This window comes from Pocillopora damicornis, chromosome 6, assembly GCF_964200805.1.
Source record: "Pocillopora damicornis chromosome 6, jaPocDami1.2, whole genome shotgun sequence".
NCBI classification, from domain to species: Eukaryota; Metazoa; Cnidaria; class Anthozoa; order Scleractinia; family Pocilloporidae; genus Pocillopora; species Pocillopora damicornis.
This window is the reverse complement of record NC_142675.1, coordinates 5,686,867-5,712,143: the sequence shown is the minus strand read 5'-3', so window position 1 is coordinate 5,712,143 and position 25,277 is coordinate 5,686,867. Positions and strand designations below refer to the sequence as shown.

The 25,277-nt window shown below is 37.5% G+C and overlaps 2 protein-coding genes across 6 annotated transcripts in view; one reads left to right on the top strand and one right to left on the bottom strand.

The window, feature by feature from the left end:
• Positions 1–539: 539 nt before the first annotated feature.
• Positions 540–25,277, bottom strand: part of LOC113677409 (ATP-binding cassette sub-family C member 4) — a 39,336-nt gene continuing 14,598 nt past the window's right edge. For 2 of the 4 annotated variants that reach the window (XM_089210425.1, XM_089210424.1), the window contains exons 2-7: positions 7,583–8,127; positions 6,844–7,223; positions 4,960–6,290; positions 4,169–4,739; positions 3,358–3,494; positions 540–2,396 (exon numbers count right to left, since the gene is read on the bottom strand). In XM_089210425.1, coding sequence (XP_089066551.1) covers positions 1,525–2,396; positions 3,358–3,494; positions 4,169–4,739; positions 4,960–6,290; positions 6,844–7,223; positions 7,583–8,116 — 3,825 coding nt within the window. In that variant the 5' untranslated portion in view covers positions 8,117–8,127 and the 3' untranslated portion in view covers positions 540–1,524. Of the gene's footprint in view, positions 2,397–3,357; positions 3,495–4,168; positions 4,740–4,959; positions 6,291–6,843; positions 7,224–7,582; positions 8,128–12,136; positions 12,265–15,298; positions 15,486–25,277 lie in introns of those variants that run through there. The other 2 variants (XM_089210423.1, XM_089210422.1) reach the window with 2 other exon arrangements.
• LOC113677410 (uncharacterized) lies at positions 17,589–24,500 on the top strand. 2 transcript variants are annotated; one of them, XM_027194216.2, is made up of 4 exons: positions 17,589–17,852; positions 20,318–20,362; positions 21,610–21,876; positions 23,591–24,500. In XM_027194216.2, exons 1-4 carry the CDS (start codon positions 17,754–17,756, stop codon positions 23,888–23,890), a joined length of 711 nt encoding a protein of 236 aa, XP_027050017.2. In that variant the 5' UTR covers positions 17,589–17,753; the 3' UTR covers positions 23,891–24,500. The 2 variants fall into 2 exon arrangements, with proteins under 2 accessions (XP_027050017.2, XP_027050016.2); XM_027194215.2 differs by lacking the exon at positions 17,589–17,852 and adding an exon at positions 19,968–20,180.

Below are 25,277 nucleotides of genomic sequence, written 5' to 3'. Positions count from 1 at the left end.
CGAGTGTTAGAGAAATTAATTCTAACAAAGGAGCCATTGGTGATATTTATGTTGTTTGGTCTGTGCATACTACGCGTGTATTAGCCTTCATTGCATTTCGTTCCTTATTTAACTTATCATATCGTTTTTCTTTGACGAATGACTCGATAGTATTCTAAAATTGGGGCCATATAATCAATAAATTCATAAAAAAAAGTACATCAAGACAGAACCCCAATCGTGTGCGAGGAAAAATAGGTAGTCCCCCTAGCTAATCCAACCATTAAGCTTTGCACGAAGTCTTTTTTTATTGGGTGTGTATACTGTGTTTAGCTCTCACTTTGGGAGGTTGGTGGAGTTTTCATGCGTGATGGATGATCAGGGCAAAGCATGTTCCTTGACTCACGAGTTTAATGAAAGAGGGGCATGCCTCATGATCACCAATTGAAAAGGGTGACTTGACTTCCAAATTCTACGTTTCCCGACAGTTATTTGTGTTAAGGCCGTTGCACACGACTCAGCCTCTCACCCTTAAGAAGACCATTAATTTGTAAGTCACGTGAGACACCTTTCATTTAATTTTCTGTCCATTGTTAGTTACAATGAATCCATGATTTGAAAATTACGAGAGGTAAAGAAAATAAGTAGGAGAATAAAAATAGTGAAAATACTAAAGAAATCTTGTAAATATGCTAAGAAAAACTGAATAAAGGACAATATTGAGTAGTACAGTACGGATCATGATAAATGATATATTTGGGTGGCAGGCTGCCAGAAACCACAAGCCTTTTACAAGGAGCTTCCCAAGGGAATGAGAACAAAAATGACATCGATTACGTGATATGATATAATCATAGGATGTGATCACATTACATTACTAATGTAGAAGAAACATTAATAGCTTCAGTAAACATGAAAGTTGGGTCTACGAAGTTGTAAATTGTATCAAACTTATTCATTGGTTCGAAAAGCCCGCGGTTTTTTTGTTCTTCCAATTTGTCTGATATCCAGAAAATTCGGAAGTTTTCTTCTAAGCTGCCCGCCCAGAAATGAAGGGTATTTTTGCTCAACGGTGAGAAAATGTAATGGAAGAAAAGGGTAAAAAATGCACGCAGCGATCTTGAAAGGTATTTTGGGTATCTGTTAATCAACGAATTTTAGTACGCAAAATAAGTAGATAAATTGATCAAACTCACGATGCCTCGCCCTTATATTGACTTTTTCATAGATTTCCCTGAAATCATTTGGTCAAGGTAAAGGAACGGTGATCTGAAATCTATCCATGATACCTTTCAGGGTATACCAATCGGATCGCGCAAATGAAGCGTACCTTTCAATCATGAAGAGGTAGGTAATGTATACGCTGTCTAATAAAGCTACCCATTCAATTAAAAGCATGGCAAAAGCAGTGTGCTATCAAAGCTCTGATAATGTACGTGAACAAATTTTAGCATGCTCGCATCTTGACAAAGATAATGTCCGCGAACAAATATCCGTGCATTAATTGCGCCAAATGAAGGCTATTGCCTATAAATTGGGAAAACTCTATGTTAGGTGCTTGCTAGCCTCATCCAAACTGTCATATTCGGATATATTGCCATTATGGAAAACAAGAATCTTGTCACAGTCCTGAATAGTGTGTAAGCGATGCGCTATAATGATGACTGTGGAGTTCTTGAGCATCTTGCCTACTACCTTCCAAATGGTTTGTTCTGTATCTGGATCCACGTTCGCAGTAGGCTCGTCCAAGATGACGATTTGATTTCGTTGCAACAGCACACGGGCCAAACAAATCAGCTGCCGCTCTCCGACACTTACATTCGACCCATGTTCTAATAACTCATAATTCAGCTGTCCATCGAGCCTTTCTACAAAGTCTCTCATCTGCACATCCTCTAGCACTTGCCACAGATCAGCATCTTCGAACCCCTCTTCGAAATCAAGATTTTTCCGCAAAGGGCCACCAAAGATGACGGGGTCTTGGCCAAGGATGGATATGAATCGTCTAGCCGCCTGTATGTTGAGATCTTTCAATCCAATGCCGTCAACTATTACTTGTCCGTTTGGGTCAGGCATGCGCATAAGACCCGCAACAATTGATGATTTCCCGGCTCCTGTACGTCCCGCCACTCCGATCTTTGCACCTCCTTTGATTGACAGATTGATGCCCTTCAGCACTTGAGGACCTCCAGGATAGTACGTCAGTGAAAAGTCTTGGAATGTGATATTTCCTTCGCTTGGCCATCGCGCCGGTGGAAGTCGTTCCTGTTTGTATCCGGGCTCAGGATCAATCTTGGTGTATGCCATCACTTGTTCCACTGACGTCATAAAAGTCTCCACATCTGCTAATTCTCTGACAGTGAGTTCAGTTATGGCAACAGTCTGGATGATGTAAGCAAGAGATAGTCCCGCAAAAGCTGAAAGGCGAAATAGAAACGACACATGAATCTCCTCAGAAAAAATACCCTCGTATTTTTTAGTTGATTCTACATCTATTTGAGTTTCGTCTTTATTGAAAGATTAGCTTTTGCCTTTTGATGCTTCTGTTATGTGGCGTTATACTAAGGATAATGGCGTGAGATAAATTAAATGCTTTGAGGTTTATAGGTAGATCTTATTTTACAGAACTTTTCTAAAATGGCAAGAGAAATCGGGCCAACATTAGCTGAAAACCCAGAATATTATAAGGATGACTACTTGATTCAGAAAAACCACCAGGTGTCACCTGGCATTGTTCTCACGAAGAATGCCAAACAGCTTGTCAAGGCTGTCAACTCACTGACAAGGAGAGGTTCTTCTTATACGACAAATACGACGATCTTCTTATACGACAAATAATGCCTGCTTGGGTCGTCAAGATCAAGGAAACCTGCCTCTATACTTGCTAAAGGCCTTTGACCTGAACACCATTATTGCGGTAGTGGATCTCTTTCCATACCATTCCTTACAATTTTGATTTGAATTGAATATACTGAATTTAGCAATCAAAATTATGTGCGAATTTAGGCATAGTTCAACTAGTGCTATATGTCCTCAATCAATGTCAGCCGCCTGCGTCCCTAGGGTAGTGACACAAGATTAGCTTTTGAGGTGCTATGGCGCACATTTATATAAAATCTGGATACTGTTGTTATTGTTGCTTGTCGTTTTCTCATCGTTCTTCAGTTTATGCCTTATCTTCTGTTATCAACAGCATAAACCTAGGTAAACTAGTTATCCATGAGATAACATCCATTTTTTCTTCAAAAAAATCTTTCACAAAGGAGGCTGGTAATACAATGTGCACGTGGAATTTTATGATTCAAAAGAATCATGGAACGTGGACCAAGTTTTGACACCTGGTTTCCTGCGAGACCAAAAGTAAACAGTTTTACTCACCGGCATCCTGTGACATCAATATCGATGCGAGAGCCACTACGGTCACTAATAGGCAGGACAGAAGACTCAGGCGGACACAAAGCCATCTCGCGCCTTGTTTCCACGTGACACCAGCCTGATTGTGGAGATCTTGATGCCTTTGGGGAAAAAAATTTTTGAAGTTAACCACTACCAGCAAACCATTTCAATGGCTGAAAATTTAAATGATATTAATAGTGCTGTAGTTTTTTTCGTTATAATAACAAAGTTAGTGATAATTATAATACTAATAATAATATCAATAATATCTCCCTATCCCTAATGCATACAAAGTTTGGTTCAAATCGGCTTTTTCGCGTGTGAATCAAATTTCAGTGCGTCCTACCCTCTTTAGCTCGGCAATGTTAATTCAAACGATCTGAGAGATAACGTATGCATAAGATGAAATTGGAAGCGAGCTAAAAAAATCAGGAACAAAAAAATCAAACTTTACGGGAGTACAATTTATTTAGCTAATAGTTTGAAATGTCTTATGGAGGGAATTTTGCTTATCTGCGCCCGCAGGATGTCATTTATCCGCCGGGTTTTTATCTTTTTAGCTTTTATGGTATGTTTTTTTAAGTCTATACTATACAATTTTTCTGTCTATTCATTTTTTTTAAATCTTCATTTCATTTTTATCACTTGTTATGTTTTTGAAAAGAAAACCTCACTGCACGTGGCTCCTATCCTAAGACTTAGGCGCACTGTTCCCCCGTTCCATTGCTCGACAAGACTGACATGAATATCTGAAATGTATCTGCAACATGTACCAAAAATATCAAACATGTACCTGTGAAACTTTTCCTCAAAAGCTCTCTGTCTGCTTCTTGTTCTAATAGTATCCAGGCCATTCATAGTTTCCGCTAAATGAGACAAGACCGGACTACGAGATGCTACCTCTAATCTTTTCAAGTCTCTAGATGTCTTAAGGTAATATCTCGTGATAAAACCGACCAGGACAGCAACCGGTAAAAAGACGATCAGAAGCCAAGGATTTGCGACGATTGGTAGAGTAAACGTGGTCAAAAGTAGCAGCGACAGCTGTATCGAAAGTAGAAACTTTTGGGGAAGTATTTCATCCATGCATCCGATGTCCTCGGAGAATCTGTTGAGAATTCTACCCAAGGGATTAGAATCAAAGAAAAGAACTGGCGCTCGTAGGACAGCTATCACCATATTGTCATGAAGTCTTTCAGTACATTTTAAGCTCACTAACAAGAACACAGCTGCTCTTACGTAGATAAAAATGACGGACGCAAAAACTAAACAACCATAAATGATAAGTGTGCTCTTGTATCGCTGCTCCCCTAGTGGTCTCTTCACCAAAAACGCCAGCCACACATTTGGAGCCACAAGAATTCCTGGGAAAGAAAATGGGAGAATCGTTTGAAGCCAGATCGAGTAGTGTTGATGTAATGCATTCTCTATTGGCATCGAAATGGCTTTTTAAGAAAATAATTTTTAATATTTACTTAATCACAATACATCTTTTGCCTTCTAAGAAGGATAGGTACAAGGCTACACTCCTCAATAAACATGAGCTTGCTTTTTCGAAAGACAAAACTGACTGAACTGGCTTACCCTGGGCAACAAGAAAAAAACAAATTGTTGCAATGATCGGTAGGGTACTAATTCCGCTTCTAAAGTAGCTCCAGTACAGCTTAGATGACACATTTCCACTAAAGCGACCTTCCTCAGAAATCTCCATATCCTTTCCTCTATTGGTTAGTTGTACCATTCCTTCCTCTCCCTTTTTGCTCTTTTCCATGTTAGCGCTGTCAGACTTTAGTTCTTTCGGATCATTGTGGAACTGTGTAACAGTGCCGCCATTTAGAATGCATCTTTCTTGAAGCTCGGAAAATTTACCCTTTCCAAGTAATTTACCTCGGTACAGCACAATCACTTGGTCGGCTTCTTTTAAGTGTTCCTCTTGGTGAGCAGCTATCAATCGTGTTTTGTTTCCTAACAGCCCCATGATGCAGTTTTTCATGATATGTTGGCCAACTTTCAAATCCACTGCACTTAGAGGATCATCTAACAAATACAGATCTACATCTAGGTATATCGCCCGCGCCAAACTAATTCTTGCGCGCTGACCTCCACTCAGAGTGGCACCTCGCTCACCGACAAATGTTTGGTCACCGTTAGGAAACCTCCCAATGTCTTCTACAAGGGCACAAACCTCGGTTGTCCTAGCGTACCTGATCTCATCGTAAGGCTGACCGAATAAAATGTTTTCTCTAATAGTTCCAGAGAAGATCCAAGCTTTCTGGGGTACATAGACGAACGTTCCACCAAAAGAAATTGTTCCACTCACGTTTGACAACTCGCCAGCGATTGCCGCGAGTAGAGTAGATTTTCCGCTGCCAACTACTCCAGTGACCACTGTGAAACTCTTTAGCGTGGTGTCGAACTCCACATCTTGTAATATGAATGTATCCTTCCTTTTCGTTTGTTTGTGCGTTAAACTCGAAACACGCAAATTTTCCTGTGTTTCACGGTCATTTTGGCTATCACTTTTTTTATCATACATGGCTTCTGTGAAATCCATTAAACTATTCTGCGGGTTCCCCATAATGACTGAGCTTTTTTCTACATCCCCTTTCTTCTTAGAGAACCTGTTAGAAGAACTCAAAGGCAGGTTTTCAAGAAGAAGGTAGTCTTCTATCCTACTGAGGGAGACGTAAGCTTCATACGTTTTCAAGAAACCTTGGGCTAAATCAGTACAGACACTTCGCTTGAGGACGTTAATGTAAGAAAGGATCAGGAAGACCACACTGGGCGTAAGAGGCTGACCAGTTAACATGAGAGAGATGACAGACAGCAGGGTCGCTATTGGGGCAGCAGTGTACTCCAGAGTAGCAATGCAAGACAGCACTGTAGTGTTCTTTCGTATGATGCCAATTTCTTTTCTGTAAGTAAAATGTAAGGATGCTCCATGTTAATACAAATGATTGACGTATGTTAGCGAAAATGTATATTTTGATGAACAAACCGGGCCTAACGCGCCAACTTTTGATTGGAAAGCGGCACTAGATAGAAATGAGCTGACACAGGAGCATTTCTGAAGATGTCTATCGGTAAAAAAAAAAAGACACTCTATGGTCGAGTCAAAGAAACTCTGCATAATTTAGCGTTAACTATTTTCGAATGTCTCGGCCGCACAAATCAGTTAAGAAAAAGAGGATTTGCGATGGTTACCCACCGAGGAGGGGTGTAATGTTGCTATCAATGCGTTTTATCTATGAGTGAGGGTTGGTCTGTGTTTACAAATAACTCTGAGTGATATCTTTTCTATATCCATTGTAAGTCAAACATGTGCTGTATTCTATTTCGAAGCAAGGAAAATATCCAAAAATCATAGTTTTTGAACTTTTTAGTTAAGCTCAATATTCAGATTGCGTTGAAACGAAAGGATAAAGTTCGAAGCAGTTTTAATAATGATTTTACAATGATTCCCAGTACCTCCTTTTGCTCCGTATTTTCTCGCGATAACCATTCTCACACGCAAATGCTTTTATCGTGCGGATCCCAGAAACCACTTCAGTTATCAGGGAAAGTCGCTGATCAGTCTCCGCTGCGGTTCGCTGGCGCATTAGGGCGTTCATACTGGAAAGCTCGGCGTAATATGGCACAAGAACACATAAGAAAATCACTCCCAAGACGGCCTGCCAGCCAATAAAGAAGGCAAGGATAAACGAAGTTAAGAAAATGTCCAGCCATACATAAGCTAAGGGGAAAAACCAATAGGGCGCTTCTACCATCCTCTGAACATCGTTTGATATTAGGTCAATCACCCGACCAGTTGAAACGTTCACCAAGGTATCCTTGCTAAGAAGGAGAGTCTGAAATTAAAGAAATTACGAGCAAGCAATTAGATTACTATCTCGGATTATAAAGAGATAGAAAACTTTCTTGCAATTAAAGTTCCGAGGAACGGTCCTTATCGTGGATTTTCCATCCTTAGGAGAGTAAGAAGGTTGTAATTCATCTTAGCTAAACGCCTACTTGTCGCAGCTTTCCTTTCTTACCTACGTGTCTCGTACAGTTGTTGCCTATTCTATTATATACCCTGGAAGTACGTGCATGATTCGGTGGGTATACAGATTTCCACCTCTGGTTCTCTCCCATTCCTGTTACTTTTCATTACTCAAACAAAGTGACTGTACAGAGAAAGGCGAAATAGGTCCTCTCAGGTGCTTACCTTGATGTAAACGAGACCTTTAAGGGCGCTGCTGACTTTTATTCCAAACAGTTCGCTGCAATATGCCCGATGATGAAGTCCAAAGGAGCCTATCAAAGGACTAATGCCCATTGCTATGGCAACTCCGTACGTCATAAGAGTGTAGTGGTGATCATCTGAGGTCAGTGCTGAGATTAGATATGCAAGAAGCAGAGGCTGAATCATACGGTTTATAAAATTTAAAGCTTCTGCAAAAATAATAGTAGCCACTTCCCGAAAAGTAACAGTTTTTATAATGCTTCTCCAAAGTCTCGGTCTTCTACCACTTTCTTGGCTCTTTGTAATTTCACTGTTCCATTTCTTTTGAAGCTTTTTCGTGGTTGAGAAAGAAGTATGTTCTTCTGAAAGAGGTAGAAAGTCCTTCTCGTCTAAATTTCGCTTGTTGCCCGTCTTGAAAACATCACTCATCTGATGGAAGAAGAGAAGAGACAAAAACGACTCTCTGGATTCCTCAACTTCATCGGTAGAGAGTTTTTTATATCCTTGGCTTTCCATATTTTCAGACACTGGATGTGAGAAAAGCAAACAAACAAAACATCAATAAATGTTCCCAAGATATCCCAAGATTTCTTGTCATGCAGTGATCGGTTATCTTTTCCTGTCCCTGCTGATTGCAGAACAGATACGGAGCCATAATTCTCTTGGTAAACCATACCTTCTTTGCTTAAGCCAGAATTTCTGTGTGAAGAAAATCAATTTCCTTAATAATCATAACCATCACAAATTTCTCAATTCTTATTGGTGCATTCGCAGCTTTATTTTTCACTAATCATTCTGTACAGTTGTAATCGGACACCTGTTATTTGACAGTTGAAGTAGCCAATCATACTAGGTTCACTCAGCTAAATGCACCAGTCACAGAATTGATCATAATAACAAAAGCAAAAACCACTTATCCGAAGAAAAACTAGGCAATTTCCAAAATGGAGGAATTTTTAATTAAAGACATTGTCTCCACTGGAGATATTTGTTCTAGGTGTAGTTGTTTTTTTTTTCGGAAATTGAAATGATCATGATTAATTGGTAACAAGATTTCTTGTCGGCCAATTCTGTCCATAATCATATTCGTGATAAACAAATCGAACTCCCACTTCACGGTCCTCCGATTTTGTTAGTCACTCTATGATTACAGACCGAATTGGACTCCACTCAGTCCTATTACATTATGTATACAATCGGTTCTATGAAACAATTCCTGATTACAAGAAGCAAATAAAAAATAAAACGAGCGGCAGAATTTTGAAGAACCGGTTTATTTTCAAATCCTATGCTATTGATCTGAAAAATTTTTAGACTTTGCTTAATAATTTTCCGGATTTTTTACATCCATTTTGAAATCACTTGTGACCTTTGCAGTCTGATTGGCTCTCATCAGTGCGATTTATTCTCGAATCGCTCCATTTTTTGCTCTAAGTTACATCATTTTCCCAGTTAATGAGGAAGCTTTAACAAAACACAATAAATAAACCGATTTGGAGGCTTTTTTAGAGTAATCAATAAAATTGCAGAAAAATTACAGAGAGATAGATTTTGCAAATTTCTACAAACCAGCTCACTACTGGATCAGTAAAAGTTTTATACAGACCAAAAAAACCTGTATTTCAGAGACTGTATTTTTCTATTTCACGGTCGATGTAATAGAGTGTTAATTGAACTGAGTGAAGTGCAATTTTGGTCTAAAATCATATTTGTGATTTCAAGTCACGCCTATGATTTCAGACCTAATGAGATACATAAAAAAAAAATACTCAGTTCTGCTTGGTTAAGGTAAATGCAGTTTTTAGGTAATTCAATGCAGAAGGGGGTTAATTCAGACTGAACAATTCCTTTCACTGTTTAGCCGGACTTTGAACGTTTTTGCGCCTTAAAGATGTGAAAATATCATTGTAGAATTGTTTTGATCGTACGCGGTTGTTTTGACCGAACGCACAATGTCACTTGCAGGGTATGAACAGATTATCTTTGCACTCGATGGGCGCACTTTGCTCCTGCATAATTATGATAACTTATCTCGTATTTTTTCATGTATACTATTAATACGTAGTCACATGATTTCGAGTGCAATTTGGAATAAATAAACATTTGTAAATTTTTTCAAAGACAAAGAAATTGCACGAGCCCTACGGGTTCGTGCAATTTTGTTAGTCTTCGAAAACATTTACTCGTGCTTATTTATTTCAAATTGCACTCGAAATCATTTGATAACCTATGCAAACTGCACTCCACTCAGTTCAGTTACCATTGTTAAGTTGATCCTATTAATTAGGCGCAAATCTTTATCGAAACTTCTATTGTTGTGATCAATAGAAGGGAGGCTTGTATTTTAACGCTAAAGTCCGATCCGTTTTATTTGAAAAGAAAAACCTACTTGTATGGAAAGCTTGGGTTCCGCTACCAACAATTTGTTTACATAACCAGATCCAATGTGCAGTGAATCGAGTGCTCTATTGGGGAATTTACTGCTCTTGCATAAACGAAAGCAAGGAAAATGAAAAGATTTCAAATATTTTTGCATAAACAACCGCAGATAAATAAACAAGCGCTAATTGATACTTGTCGGTGCATGAGTAGATAGTGCGTGAACTAATGAGTGACCCATTTCGAGAAGGTGATTATATATCATAATAAGAAAGTGAAGTACTTCTAAAAAATATACAAATTTTAAACATTAAGCGGGGAGACACATTAAGACGAGAAAAAGACAGAATGTATTACACTCAACTGGTAAAAGAATTAAAACAACTAACCGGAATGTAGCGAAGTTGGCGTAAACCGTTCGAAAAAAGATAAAAGCTTTGCCTGTTAATCGTCTCAAATCAAATGCCTTTTTTACGTCAATCACAAATATGTTGTCTAGCCAATTTCTTAACTCTTTTCTGCGCCAAATGATTTTACAATTAATGGCAATCACGTTTATTCAAGGCCTTTCAGCTGGATCATAAAGCATTTTCCCGAAGGAAAAATGAAGGCCAAATGAAAATATATATAAGATCAATCAGAGTACTTCATTAATCATAATCATTACGATTTTCTCAAACGTGATTGGTGCATCAGATGTCTAAATTTTCTCTAATTATTCGTGGAGTTGTAATCTAACTGAGTAATCAGCCAGTTGGCTATATTCAGACACCTGGAATCGGGCAGTTTAAGCAGACAATCCTATTGAGTTCACTCAGCTCAATCTGCCAATCAAAGAAGTGATGACAATAACCATTTGAGATGCCCATTTCAGTAGGAGTGAAGGAAGACCTTTGTTTACAAACGCCATATATATCAATCTTATAGCATTGCTATCTGACTAGACTAAAATAAAGAGGCCTAATAGTCATACCTCGTCACTAATTCAATGAAACAATCTTTCCCTTATTTGTCTTTATGTTTTTGTGACAAAATTGATATTACCACAATTTACGTCATGCCGGTTGTTAGAAATTGCGTAGACCGCTCTCAAAATGCCGCGACAACTAAGTAGCTCGCCTTTGATACAAAATGTTGAAATAATACTTCAAAATGTGCGATTTAATGCAAAATGCCGCAAACGTTGTTACAAAATGCGTAGGTTATTACCAAATATATCGTTATTACAAAATGCCTCAGAACAGGACGATCTTTTGAAACGTCATAGAGAGCAGTTAAGCGTCACAATCGAACGGTGACTTTTTTACGCTTGAATGCTTTACTGCAGAAATTAACATGTACGACCCTTATTCTGACAGATCGTTTCAAAATTTAAATCGCTCTACGCCATTTGGTTGCTTCGAATACACTCCTTCCGTCTAAACGTAGTAAACATTGAAAGTAATGACCTGATCTTTTACTTTTTATGGAATGACTTTTTAAGTTAAATTGGTTAGATATGGTTGGTTGATTCATACGAATATAGCACCTAAAGCTAAGAGGACTCATTCACCATGACATATCCCGCCAATGTTCGCGAATTGTAATTTTCAGCTGAATGTACGTCTTAGAAATTTTCCGGTATTCTTTTGCCCATCTAAGAGACACTCTGCTATCTATGTTGTCATAATAATTAAACTGAGGAATATGTATGTGGCGTTATTGGGGTCAAATTAAGATGCAATTTATTTTATGGCGTTTAGCAGTTTATACGGCCGCATTGTTGAGTTATGTTTCAACGTCTGACCGAATAATGTTCGACTCAATCATATTCGTTTAGACTGACAATCTAAATTTGGCAATACCAATGTACCTTTACAAACGCCAATTGAATTAAGTAATCACAGAGCAGAAATTCACGCCCTTTAAATGCCTTTTAAAGACGCTCTTTAAAGATCTTAGATATTTTCATAAATTCGCGAAAACGTTATGATCAAAAACTTGTTCAATTGAACACTGAACTAAATGACGCTGACAGCACTCCATAAAGTTACTTTTACAAGGTAGCAAAAAGGGTTATATAATTCTGAAATTAAGCACCTTCGAAACACGTGATTGTTTGACCAAAAAGTCTGATCTATGGATGTTAAGATTTTTACAAGTATCATAGAATCTTACCTCCAAGAACAGCGTCTTGTAACAGATATTTATAACAAAACTACCGATAGCCTTGATTTGTTTGCTATTTTCACATTCAACACCATCAACACGCCACGCTGAAGTTTATCTATTTTGTTTATGCAAAATAGACGTCCTAAATACAATGGATTGTTCCCCTAGGGACCTCATTAAAGAACTATTGAATCAGCGGTGGTTAGGATCCTGGTAAACACAAAATCTAGCAAAAAAAACTCCAGCGCCATCACTTCTGCCAATTTCTTTTCTTTTGACAAACGGGAGAAGTGGATGACTGCACTGAGTAACATTTGAAGGGGAAACTTCTTCATATATTTGAAAAACCTTTAGAAGCCAAAGCCCAGCTACTGGTCACAGAACGTACCTGTAGGATGAAAATTTTATTTACCTAAGCCCTCGAACATTCAAATACTTTGCTAAGAGTATTTCACGCACGGAGGCTTGAACGACCGAAATCAATGAAAAATTACGCAACCTCAGACCTGGTCTTCGATTCCTAACCAAAGAGTATGTGCGAATCGACGCAATCTTCGATTGCCTGTGGATATTTTACATTCCTAAATTTAGTCTTCAAGCAACTGGTCACTAAAAAAAAAACCAATGAATTGACAAAAAAGCTTAAGAAATTATAGAATTCGGGTTCATTGAAGTCGTCAGTGCGTCTATGATCCTGAAGGCAAGAGCTGACTCGATTGGCCATTATGGATCAAAAGATGACAGTAAGCACTCGTAGTTTCCGGAAAATCTGATGAGTTCAAGACTATCGTTTATGGATTACGCAAACCAAAACTCGTCCTAGATTAATGCAATCCTTGAATCAACATCGATAAAAACTAAGCCTTGTTCACAAAAAAAAATATGCTAAGCACTTATTGTTTAAACGGCTGAATGCAAGCGTCATCTCTCTTCCGGCCGCACTCGATATCTGTTGGCACAAACGTCGCATTTGATCCTTGAATTCAGCTTACAATAGCTCCACCATCAATTTTGAACGCTGAATTTTATTTCTCTTTAGCAATGACTTGAAATTTCTAAAATTAAGAACTATTTTTATGCTATAGAATACAAAGGAACGAAGGAGTTCGAGCGTAAAAAACGCCTGGTCAATAAATGAATTCGACCGTATCAGATATCTTGTATGATAATGGAAGTTTTTTGGTTAACCAATTCAGCTTTGCTTTGTTCTCTGTTGTTTATTTGGCGTCTTTTCAACTTTTTTCTTCAGTTTTTGTTTTGTCTTGTTCATGAGGACGTTCATTTTATCTTCGTTTTCGGTCTTTCACTGATAGCGAGTTATTGCTATCGAACGTAGTAAAGGACGCTGCTTAAGATTCTGCACTTACAAAATAACCTTTGTGACTCCATGGGAGACAACAATGGAGCTGTGTTTCACTCTCTTAAAACGCTTTAAAAATGTTGTCCTTCATGCTTAAATTATTTTTAATTTCGATCTTTTTGTTATGCTTTGTTTTACAGCACAGACAAAATTGAACACCATTTTATCAGCATCATTCGAGTGACTCGCGATCATAAAACACCGCTTTCAAAGGCAACGTGGAAGCTAATTCGAAATGCGCTTCTTCGTTGTCTTTTTATACCAAAATTACATCATTGAAGTCACAGATTTCAAATCTCTTGTGTGCTTGTGAAGCGTTGTTTTTGTTTTTCGCTCCGCCATACGGTTATCAAAAGTGTAAGCGATTTGAAAATTTAAAAAGAATCGTAGTAAAAGAATCCCAGCAATAGAGAAATTTCAGTTTAATTTAAAGCTAGAGACAATTTTGGCCATCTGTGAGTGCATGAGCAGTTATCAGGAGATTGTAAACAAAAATCTCTCGCTGTCGTAATCTCAGAAAATGTCAATTCTGTAAATACTTGCTTCAACTTTCAAAGATACTATCATTAAAGGCTGAAATTTCGCACGTGGGTAAATTTTTTTGCATGATAAACTGTCATCGGTAAAGGCAACCTTGAGTAAGTAAAAACCCTGATGTGCCAAAACTAAATGTTAAACACTTAAGGAAGACTACATAAGCTGATGTAATTAGGTTATTTACGAATCTTCTCAACGAGAATTCGAGCAAGGAAACTCCTGCTTAACAAATCATTAATCTGGGAAATGTTTCAGTTTCCTCTGCAGCATCTTCTTTCAGAGACGCTTATCGTATAGGATATTTACTGCTATTTCTATTTTTATTGATCATTTTAATAGCATTCAGTCACCCTCTGTAAACAATAAAAAAATTTCAGTAATGAGTAAACCACATGCTTCTAGACAAGATTCTCCTTTAAATAACAATAAAAAGATGCAGAACTTGAATTTCAAGCTCTTTATTTAATATTCACACAGCTGATTTGGCTACTTAAAAGAAGAAACAAGACCGCTTGATCTTCTTACTAAATTCAAAAAGAAAGGCTGATAAATTTCGTTTGTGGGAATACTTTTACGGGTATCGAATGGGTATCGAATGGTCCCATTCAATAAAAGTGCTCGCAAAATTTGGCCTTTGCTCGAATTGCTCGCAAAAATTACACAGGTGCTCGCTTGCTCGGCGCTTGCTCGCTTGCTCGCTTGCTCGTGCTCGCAAAATTTTTGCAACTGCTCGCATGCTCATATTCTCGTTAACATGAGCTCGATTGCTCGAAAGTTCGTTAATCTTGCTTTGTAGTTATTTTTTATACCTATATGAACGATAAATCAGTTATGATATGGTTGAAACAAAAAGGTTGAAACATCCTTAATTACTTCTAGTAGGGGTGGCCGTCACCGCCAAAAATACAGGTATAATAAATGGTCTGTAATAAACAGAAATGTTCTAATTGTCTGTTGGAGAACGGTTTATCTTACCTCAAGAGATTTATTTAAAATACAAATGGACAAGTCGCCTTTGGTGAAATCTAATATGCAAACAAAAAATGGTTTATACAATTCAGAAGCTGTGCAGCCACCCTTGTTGAACTGATTCAATAACAACGCGAGTAGTCAAGTTAACTGAAATGGTTCTGTGTCGAATGACAAACGGTTCAGCTAACCGTACTTTGTGACTTGGCAGAAACGGTTCAGAGTAGTGTGAAATGGCTTAAGTTATCGGCAAATGGCTAATAGTAAGCCGCAATGGTATAGTATCGCATCAATGTACTCACCGTAAAGTCAAATGGTTTAAGGTGACGACAAATAGTGTAATAAAACTCGAGATGGTTTAGTGTTACAGCAGCTAGTTTACGCCGTAAAAAAAATGTATCACTTGATCACGATTCCTACCAATGAATGATGCATTTTATCCGTATTTTGTCATTCCTTTTGTGTCAGGTTTTTATTTTATCTTGAGGTAGTAAAATGGAGAATTCTTACCATGGTCACGCGTAACCATGGTAAGAATTCTCCATTTAAAGTACAGCAGTTTTCGCTATAAAATATTTCTAACTATGTAGTTTTTAACTAATGGTTTTTATAGTTTTTTTTTCAAAGCCCCTTAATTGTATTTTCGTCGTCTTAAAACAATGAATCGCTTTATCACGTTTCCAAGCAATGGTTCTGAATGTCTAAACAGTAAGTATGCTATCGCGTCACGCGAAAAATGATGCATTTTATTTGAATTTTTGCCATTCCTTTTGTTTCAGATTTTTATTATATCTTGTGGTAGTAAAATGGAGATTTCTTACCATGGTTAGGCCTAACTATGGTAAGAATTCTCCATTTAAAGAAAAGCAGTTTTCCCTGTAAGAAACAGGAAAGAACAAAAGAAAAATTTGAAACTGGCTGATAGCAATTTGAACTCCCAACATAGTTAAGCTGCAACTATTACAAATTTTATGACCTCAAGATAAAATTTCTAATATTTGCGGCTTTACTAAGTTTTAACAAACTATAAAAATTAGAGATTAACAAATGTATGGTTTGAAACGATCTGAAAATAAATTACTGTGAAATATAAGCTTATCACTAACTGATTATTAAGCTGCTGAGCGTTTAGCTGCTCGATAAAAACGGTTTCATCCGAAATATCATTTACTTACTGATATTGCAGCTGATGATGAGGGTATAAATTTATTCGCTTGCAAACGAAAAAAGGCAACCGAAAAAATATTATTACCGGAATGAGGTCCGCTGAGTCTATTAGACGAGGTTGCAGAAATAATTTCTTCCTGTGTTGAACGTCGAGTGGACGAAGTGGCGAATACCTCGTTAACGCGATCGTTCTGGCGCATTTCGCGCCAAATTCGATCTGAATGACGTAAGGGTTGTGACGTAAGACCCTACATAGACTGTTCATTTCAAGCTAGACTTGTCCATTTTTTTTGGCGGTTACCGCGTAAACCATCTGCTGTAACACTAAACCATTTCGGGTTTTACTAAACTATTTGTCGTCACGTTAAACCATTTGGGGTCACGTTAAATCATTTCACTTTACGGTGAGTTCGTTGATGTAACACTATACCATAGCGGCTTACGATTAACCATTTGCCGATAACTTTGGCCATTTCACACTACTCTGAACCGTTTGTGTCAAGTCACCGAACCAAAGTGCAGTAAGCTGAACCGTTTGTCATATTGACACTCAACCATTTCAGTTAATACTTGGCCAATTAATCAGAAGTATTTAAAAAACTCATCAACTCAATAACCCAAATGAGCGGCCCGCCAGTGAAAGGAAAATTGTTCCAAGGACGAAATTGGTAGAGCAGAATTCTGCACCTCCCTATTGTTGTAGGTCCGTTCAGTAATAGATCACAGATGAGGTAAGAACAAAAAAGTGGCACTCGAGGCGCTGCCTGTTATTCTAACCACATTTTGACAAATCCTATGATCTGTAGCTGTACAGAGCCAATGCAACACGCATGGAATCTGTTTGTTTTTTATTGTCAATCCCGGGTGACGTCATCTATGCATCTGTCTTCCAATAGATCAGAGGCAAGAATCGATCAAAAATGCGTGTAGGATCCAGCTTATCACAGAGACATAAATGATCAGCAACACCTCCCTAGCCGCCTACTTCCTGTTCCTTAGGTAACACTGGGTAGGGTAGACACGGGCTTCAATTTGCAATCGTGATACTCCTTGAGCGAAAAAAAAACACCCAAATTACATAAACGTGAAAATCCGAACTCTGTCAGCTCGCAAAAGAGTTGGCCTTTGCTGGACGAGATGGCAAAATACGAGTCATTAAATTCCAACAACACGACAAACATGACTAAAATAATGCTTTGAATTGTGAAATAACGTTGAAAAAATGTCCTTTCGTAATACTACGTTGACATAATCTTTTGTTATCTTTTGTTTGGCAATTCAAAGCTTCAACGTCTTAACCTTTCGACAACTTAGGCATTAAAACTCGATTGAGGAAAACAAAAGCAGCCTAGCCTCTCAAGGGATATCCAAACAATTGGTAAAGACTGCACCTGTAAAGCTATTGTCTGCGTGCACGATATGATCGGATTTCACAATGCAGTCCGTTAGCGTCGGTTCTGTTTTGTACGATACTATGAAAATCTGTCGCAATAGTTCAAATTATTATTGTTCTGACCCTCATTTGAGAGCTAAGAAAAGGCATCTTCCCTTTCAACTAGAGTTCCAGATCAGCCGCTATCTATCATAACTATGGTTCAACAAACTGAATTTGAAGACAACACATCTCAGGCCGGTGGTGCTGTGGATATCGATGTCACAGCTACTAGCGATGAACAATTTGAAAATGAGGTTCGTTAGCCATGACATATAGTTATTACAACAAACCATTGGTAAAATATATCATATGTTCTTTAAAAATTGAGCTCACTGGTGTTTCGGAAACTGGACTATCAATGGTGCAAAAAGAAAATATTTTAGTTTAGCTTCCTTCAGCAGTCGTTCCTTGTTTGTAACGAACAGAATACTTCACAACAATATTTTTAGGTAAGGTCTCACAATCAGAAAATACATTGCAAACAATTTTTAAGACATTTAGTCCAGATCTAACCCACATTTATAATTCAGTACTTCCACAATGGTGTTTTTATTACGCATGAAAAAGCATGAACATCATATCAACTGTTAACGAAAGGCAGCACTAGCATTAAACTTCTAACATCATAGGTTTAAACTAAACGTATCAAGACTATTTGATACCGATCTTATAATTTTACTTCAATTTCTGGCATTTTGCGACACAAAAGTTAAGGCCTTGATGACGATTTTATTAACTTTTTGTTTTCAAACGTGTTATCCACGCCGAAAAATTGAAAAATCACGCGTATTGGGCAAGCCGTCGACAATAGCCCATCGAAGTCGTTCTTTTTTTCTTGTTTTTCTTTCTTCCTCTAATAATCATTTCGTATCGTAATTCATTTTATGGCGATTAAATCTATTTCTTTCTTGATGGCATGCCTACCACGAGTTGATACACTCAAAACTTTCGCCTGACCATGTCTTTCCCGGCAAGCTGTTCTGAACCGCTGAAATCTTTAGGCCGCAATTAGCATCAATTAATTGACATGTGTAAGATAAAAGAAACAATATGGCGTGTATCACAAAATGACGAGTTATTTTCCAAATTTTGAAATACTTGACGTAATTAAAAGTCCGTTTATTGGCAAGCCCTTCAGTTTTTCTTTTGCACTGTTGTGACAAGTAACTTGTGGCATCGTTTCAGCGTATCATGGCCATTTACTTTAGTTGTTTTCTAAAAAGTAAAAGTGTCGGAGACTTTGATTCGTGCGTGACACATGTCAGATGATGAGTGCGAACATTATGGACATTGAATGGTTTACATAATTAACGCAACCTTGAATGACCTTTTTAAATCAGTACTCGGCAACAACCAATCACAATGTAAAAAATATCATATAAGAGAGTGATTTCTTACAAATTTTGCAGAGTAGCTTTTTACACACCCGATGTCATGATAAGCGAATACGAGAGCGGAATAAAACAGTTTAATTGGGTCTCGTTCGTTAGAGTTCTATCCCTAGTAAACAGGACAAAGTTTACAAAAAAAGATATGAACTTCCAATTACTTCTCCATTTTTTAATTTTATTATCATTATTATTATTTTGCAAATTGTTGCCAAGTGAAAGCTTTCATGACCCAATGTCAACCATACCAAATTTTCTAGATGGTCAGGTTACCGAGGATCTGAATAGAAGCACTTAGCGACGTCCAATCCTGTTTTGTTTTTTATTTCCGTATTGCTTTTCCAGGACCTCACCGACTGAAGAGATAACATAACGAAATACACCAAAATACTGACCAAAAACACACATTTTAGACTTGTCACAAAAACGTTGAAGGAAAAAAGACATCCTTGGCCCCTTAAAAGAACCGTAATGTTTTTAAAAATAGATATTGAATCATTAGAAAAAAGCTTGATTGCGTCCTTTGCTTTCTCTCATTGAATTATAAGAGTATTTTTCTCATTTCCTAGCACATCAAATCACGAATTCCTTGCATTTCCAACTTTCGCATCTTTCATAAATAAGCATTAGCCTTCTTTTGGTGCGAAAATATGCACGTCTATTTGTCAGTGGACATCGAAATCCTGCTGCCTGTTGGTAACCATAAAGACAAAGAAGATTAGAGCAGTCAAAATAGTAAGCCAAACTGAAAGATTAGAATAAATTCCTATCTTAGCAGAAAAATGATGTACATATCATGATAATTTACACTTAATTTTGCAAGTTTTAAATATCCAAGGCGTTTAAATTCCGAATATGCAATGCAAATTTTCGAAACTATAAATTTTGTCGATTATCGCGGGTATTATGATGTACGTATCGGAGGCTGAGTCGTAAAATTCTGTTTCAGCGGGTCTTTTGTTGATTAATAATTCATACTATGAATTAATTTACGTCCTCAAAACCACGCGGAAACAGCTGTAGGAAAGAGTGCGCCGACAAAATCTATATACAATCTCGATTAATTTTCCCCCACTGAACATGTATCGCTCGCAGTATGTCACATCAAGATCTAAAACTCCTCGAGTTAGATCAGTGGGATTGCCGTTAAAATCTGTTCCTGAAGAACAGGTTACATATGTCTCAGCAGTGATGGTAGGTTGAATATAACAGTAGTTCTTTATGACAGTCATTCAAACGCGCAGCATCTTCTTGGAACAGATCCCTATTTGTGCTAAGTTTTTTAGATATAACGAAGTTCATTTGATTTTTTAGTTTTTGTTGCCTTGTAGATTCATCTCTCTACAAACACGAGCCGAGAAACAAATCCAGATAAGGTAGGGAACACGATAATTTGAACCGTAGCTATTTTGATTTTCCTGCGACACTTCGCTTGAATTAAAAAAACAGAGAAAAGAAAGCTAGTATATTTTCCTTAACAAAAAGGCTTGAAGACAATGAGAATAAATATCTTCAATCTGATTTACAACATAACTGGTAATGCATCAGACAGTTTGGACAAAATTTTTGGTTGGAGGTAGTTTTTTTGTAATGTTTACCCAAGCCATTATCCCAGAAACGTCCAAATTGTTTATGCTGAGGAATATTTGTTCATAATGGTTTGGTTGCGAAAGGCAAAAACAAAGCATGTGCCAAATCAAACTGCTACGAGATCAAAAATCTCAACCAAAACTTCCCGATTTTCCAGGTTTTATTTTTATTTTTTTCATTTTGAATATTTATGTTAATTTCGACAAATTCATCTCGACGTCTTCGCTGCAGGAACATACTTGTTGAAAAGAATGACAATAAGGTGCACCTGCATTACTTAAAAAAAAAAAAGTGAAATGAGATTTCTCTATTGTTGGAAAATTTGCTCTCAAACATATGGAAGAGAAGTCGGTGAAAAATGAAAGGGAAATTTTTTTTATACTGTACGGGATATGTTAAAAAAAATAATTGTTCTTGAATGAGAAGCCCAAACTAAACTAGAAATATCGATGACAACATTGATACCTGAAGAGCATTTACCTCGACAGATTAGTTCAAATTCAATATTGTTTTGGGGCGGGAATACCCCTGACTGGTACATTAAAATGCAAATTGAGAAAGGTTTGATAATTATTTCTCGATAACCCTGTACTGATTTTGCCCCAAAACTCTTTGGTTAAAGATATATTAGATAAAAAAAAGTCAATTTTAATATAAAGTTCGCCTGCACAGTTAAATTGTTGGCTCTTTAGTTATGATTTTTCAAGTAATTTGTAAATTGCGGCTAAAATCTTACTTAACAGAAACGGATGAGAGTTTGAAGATCCAGTAATAAACGGATTTACAGGAAAAGCTAGTTTCTGACTGAATTTAGACATCATTGCAGAAGAATTATGAGTTCGCAGAAGAATAATGGGAAGTTTTGAAAATAATGAACAAGATCAATTCAGTATCTGGTGAAACTACAAGAGGAAAGGCGAAATGTTCTCCTCGATTTTTCTTGTTTTTAAAGCAGCCTCGTGGGAACCACAAAATCTAAATCTGAAGCGCAGAAGGTAACATGCTGATTACATGTTTTCTGTTTGATTTATAGATGCCTGGCTCACAAAAAAGCCCTCAACAGAAAGGAAACAACACGTCAGTCACCACTCTGCAGAAAAGTACTTCGGTAGACACCTTGTCTTCGTCAGTATCGAGCCAAGTGACTAAAAAGCCCGTGGAGGGTACACCTAGGACCTCGACGCCGGAAAAGCATGACTCCTTGAGTCCGCGAGGTCGACAACAAAACATCAGCGGGTTTCAAAACGAGACTTTGTTTCCGAATAGGGAAAGCTGTGAAGTTCGAAGAAAACCTTTTCATGTAAGTAACACTGTCGTTTGACTCATTATCATACAATTAGGCGGATTCACAGAGTATAGAAAGCAAGGTTAAATAGTATAAATATCCAGAAGTCCATCGAATTTCAAAAAATTACATGCACCTGATTGCAAAAAAAAAAAACGCCCAAAAAGCGTTAGCAATGAACGATGGGACACAAAGGCTTTTTGGATACTCCTGTGCGTAAGAACCACAGGTGGTTGCACGTGGTAAAGAAATATCATAAACAAAGATTTTCATGAATAATGGAAAAAGAACAGTTTATTGATTATGTAACTGTGCGAATATTTCTCATAAAGCCCATATATCTGATCATTTATGGATCACGCTATTCAGGTGTCGACGTTTTTGCAATCGAGTGTAGACGTTTTAAGCCACATATGAGAACACAGTTTCGAAAGCAGGTTTCGGCTGAAAACGATCTAAAGCGCGGAAAAACTGGAAAACCCAATAACTGGCTTGGCAGACTACGATTTATTTGGGAGGGTGAAGACCTAAATAATTACACGATGGTTATGTGTTTCTCTGATTGTATGGTCTAAGTCCCGTTGGAAGTCAAACCATAAAAACTGAGTCAAAGTTGAAAAATATTTTCTTCGTCTTATTTTTTTTTTCTTGTGCGTTGGCTTTTTTTGTCGAGCGTGGGACAGGAAGGCCTGAATACCAACACATGCGACAAAAAGCAAAAGCATCTCACTTTCGTCAACGGCTAAGCTCAAAATTTACCAGCTTTCTTATCCTATTTTAATCAAGGCTCCAATGTTTCTCTTCAAGGAGGTCGAGTCGTTTAAGACCCGCAGGGGTTAACATACGTACCCTCTCACAAATGGAAGCCAACTGCGAGAAAAAAGAAAACATTTGAAAGAGGCGCTTTTGAAACAAAGAACTGACTCACTCTCAGAATAATTTACACAAAAGAACGGCGCGATGTAAAATCTCGAGAATGTTAAGAACTTCAGCTAACGCGTTCTGCCCACGTACTCTATAAACAAGACTTCGTAAACTGAGCACAGATACTCAACCAGTTGTTCACGCTCTCTCTAATGAAGAAGAACTGACCTAGATTTTTACTCCGCTTAAAAGGTACTTATGTTGTGATTTGTTGCCAAACTTTTTGACTTGTTGATGTTAAACAACGGTACATTAATTGCCTTCATTAGTACAGTCTTTTTTTGTGGTTTTCTGTCTAAATTAGAGGCAATTATCCTTTGATTATGTATGTTGTCGGCTGAAACAAATCAATATAAATACGCGTTTTCATCTTGGCAAGTTCTAGTAAAAAATTATAGCCATGAATTACGAAACGTTTCACAAAAGCTTCAAGAATCCATGTCAGTTCGCTCTTTGAGTATATTAAGTTTATGCGTCTGAAACGTTTACTAATAGTATGCAGGATAACTAAGTAATATTCAATGCGAATACAGACAAGTTTCACACTTAGGAACAAACGCTTTGCTTTCATTATAGATTTAAGCTGCAGTTACAGTGAAGTAAAATCCTTATGCATAATAAACACTGCTATGACGCATGCATGGGAAATGCATGTAGACTGACTAAATGCATATAGACTGATTGACTAACTGATCAACTAACTGACTGATTGACTGTCTTGCTAACCAATTGACTGACAGACACCATAAAAGACAAACAAGAATTTTCGCAAAAGTCGCCTCACTATGAATTTCTTATTTCATAGGAAACCATGGCCACCGATGGCGTAAATTCTACACTACATCAATTTGTAAACAACGAGAAAATGGTTCTCTCTCCATCGGAGTTTCCAACCCTAAACTCGCGCCATGACAGCCCTCTTAAGAACCATTGGTACGTCGATATTATCCAGCGGCTGGAGGACTTAAGTTGGAGTTATCAGACAATGGAGGTGGAGTATGCTTTTCTGGAGAAGCTCATGGCAGAACAAAAAGAGGATCTGAAAAAAGCACAAAGCTGGAACAATCGTTTTAGAAATCAACAAAGAGCGAAGATTGTCCACTAATGGCGGATGATCGGTGAACTTTCTGACAAACTTTTTAGTCAGTTTGTAGTACTTTCTCTAAACTTTTTGGTATTCTCTAGTGGACAAGACCTTTGCATGGCTTCTGATGCAATCGCAAATACGAGATATAAGCCTTCGAATATCGATCGCCAACGCATCTTCAACGTACTTATGTTGTATTCAACTATACGGAACATCCAATCAGTATTTTTCAGAGAGGTGTCAAAAATGTGTAGGGAACTCGGCTTTGGAAATGATTTATCTACATCTATACACATAGAGCTGTTGAATCAAGAGTTCTGGCAAGATAAAAGTTCTCCTTGTGAAAATTTAAATTCTAGAGTAAAAGGCTTTTCAGAAGATGGGACTAATTTAAATTTTCGCCTTTTTTCACGTTTCTGAGGAAAGACCTCTGGTTCGAGCTTTAGATAAGGATAAGTAACGACGATCCTATGAAAATGTAAAAAAACTTTTTTTGAGAAAAAAGTTTCTCGGTTCTTCCAAAAAGAAGACTCTTCCCATCTCTTAAAGATAATAAAATCAAACGTTGGTAACTACCATTTCAGAGGGGTGAGATGATTAAAGCTTCACCATTTTTAAATTCCTCCAAGGAAACGATTGATTGATTGATTAATAGGAGGTTTCTCAGGTGTCATCGCATCTTTCATCGGCTGAAGTCGCTGGGGATTTCGGTTTGCGCCCATGTCGCACCATTTGTGTAGTCTTTTGCTTTCTTCGAACTTCTTCTCTTTTCTTTTATACGCATTTTTATTTAGACTTTTCACTAAATCATGATTTTGCTTTTCGCAAGAATAGTATCATTTGTAAGCAGCCACCTCGAATAAGCGCCTAGAGAGAGTTAATGAGAGCCCGGCGGCTTCGAATAAGCGGAAACTGAAATGTATCAGGGGAGGATTATAATTTCTTTACTGGTTTACAAACTCTAAATTCACTCCCCTATGGTACATCGTCACCTTTTGTTATCAGGTATTGTTTAGTTGCCAAATAAACTAACTACTTGCTAAAAGTGGTGAAAATTGAAGAAGCGCTTAGCCACGAATAAGGGCAGTAAGCGCCCACATCAGATAAACGTCCCAACTCTCAAGCTCCAAAAATTTGATAAGCGCACAGGGCGCTTCAAGAAAATAAATACTGTACTTTTCATTGAAAGTCAGGCACCACGTTGTTCATGATTCATTTTAAATGAAAGTTTTCATTCTCTGCAAATCTCGTGAATACGCCAAGAGTACTTGCTTTGTGTGAAAGAGAACTTTAGAGGTGGGAAAAGTTGTTTAAGATTTGAAACTTAATTATCACAGAAATAATATTATCCGTCATTTCTGTAAATTCTTCCAAAATTACTTTTGGCCGGAAGTAATTTCGTAAT

Bases quoted from the DNA above. Each gene is read 5' to 3' on its own strand.
- LOC113677410 (XM_027194215.2), top strand. From the start codon at position 20,067: ATGTATCGCTCGCAGTATGTCACATCAAGATCTAAAACTCCTCGAGTT. The intron at 20,363-21,609 runs GTAGGGAACACG...TTTGATTTATAG, and splicing joins GAGAAACAAATCCAGATAAG to ATGCCTGGCTCACAAAAAAG. The intron at 21,877-23,590 runs GTAAGTAACACT...CTTATTTCATAG, and splicing joins TTCGAAGAAAACCTTTTCAT to GAAACCATGGCCACCGATGG.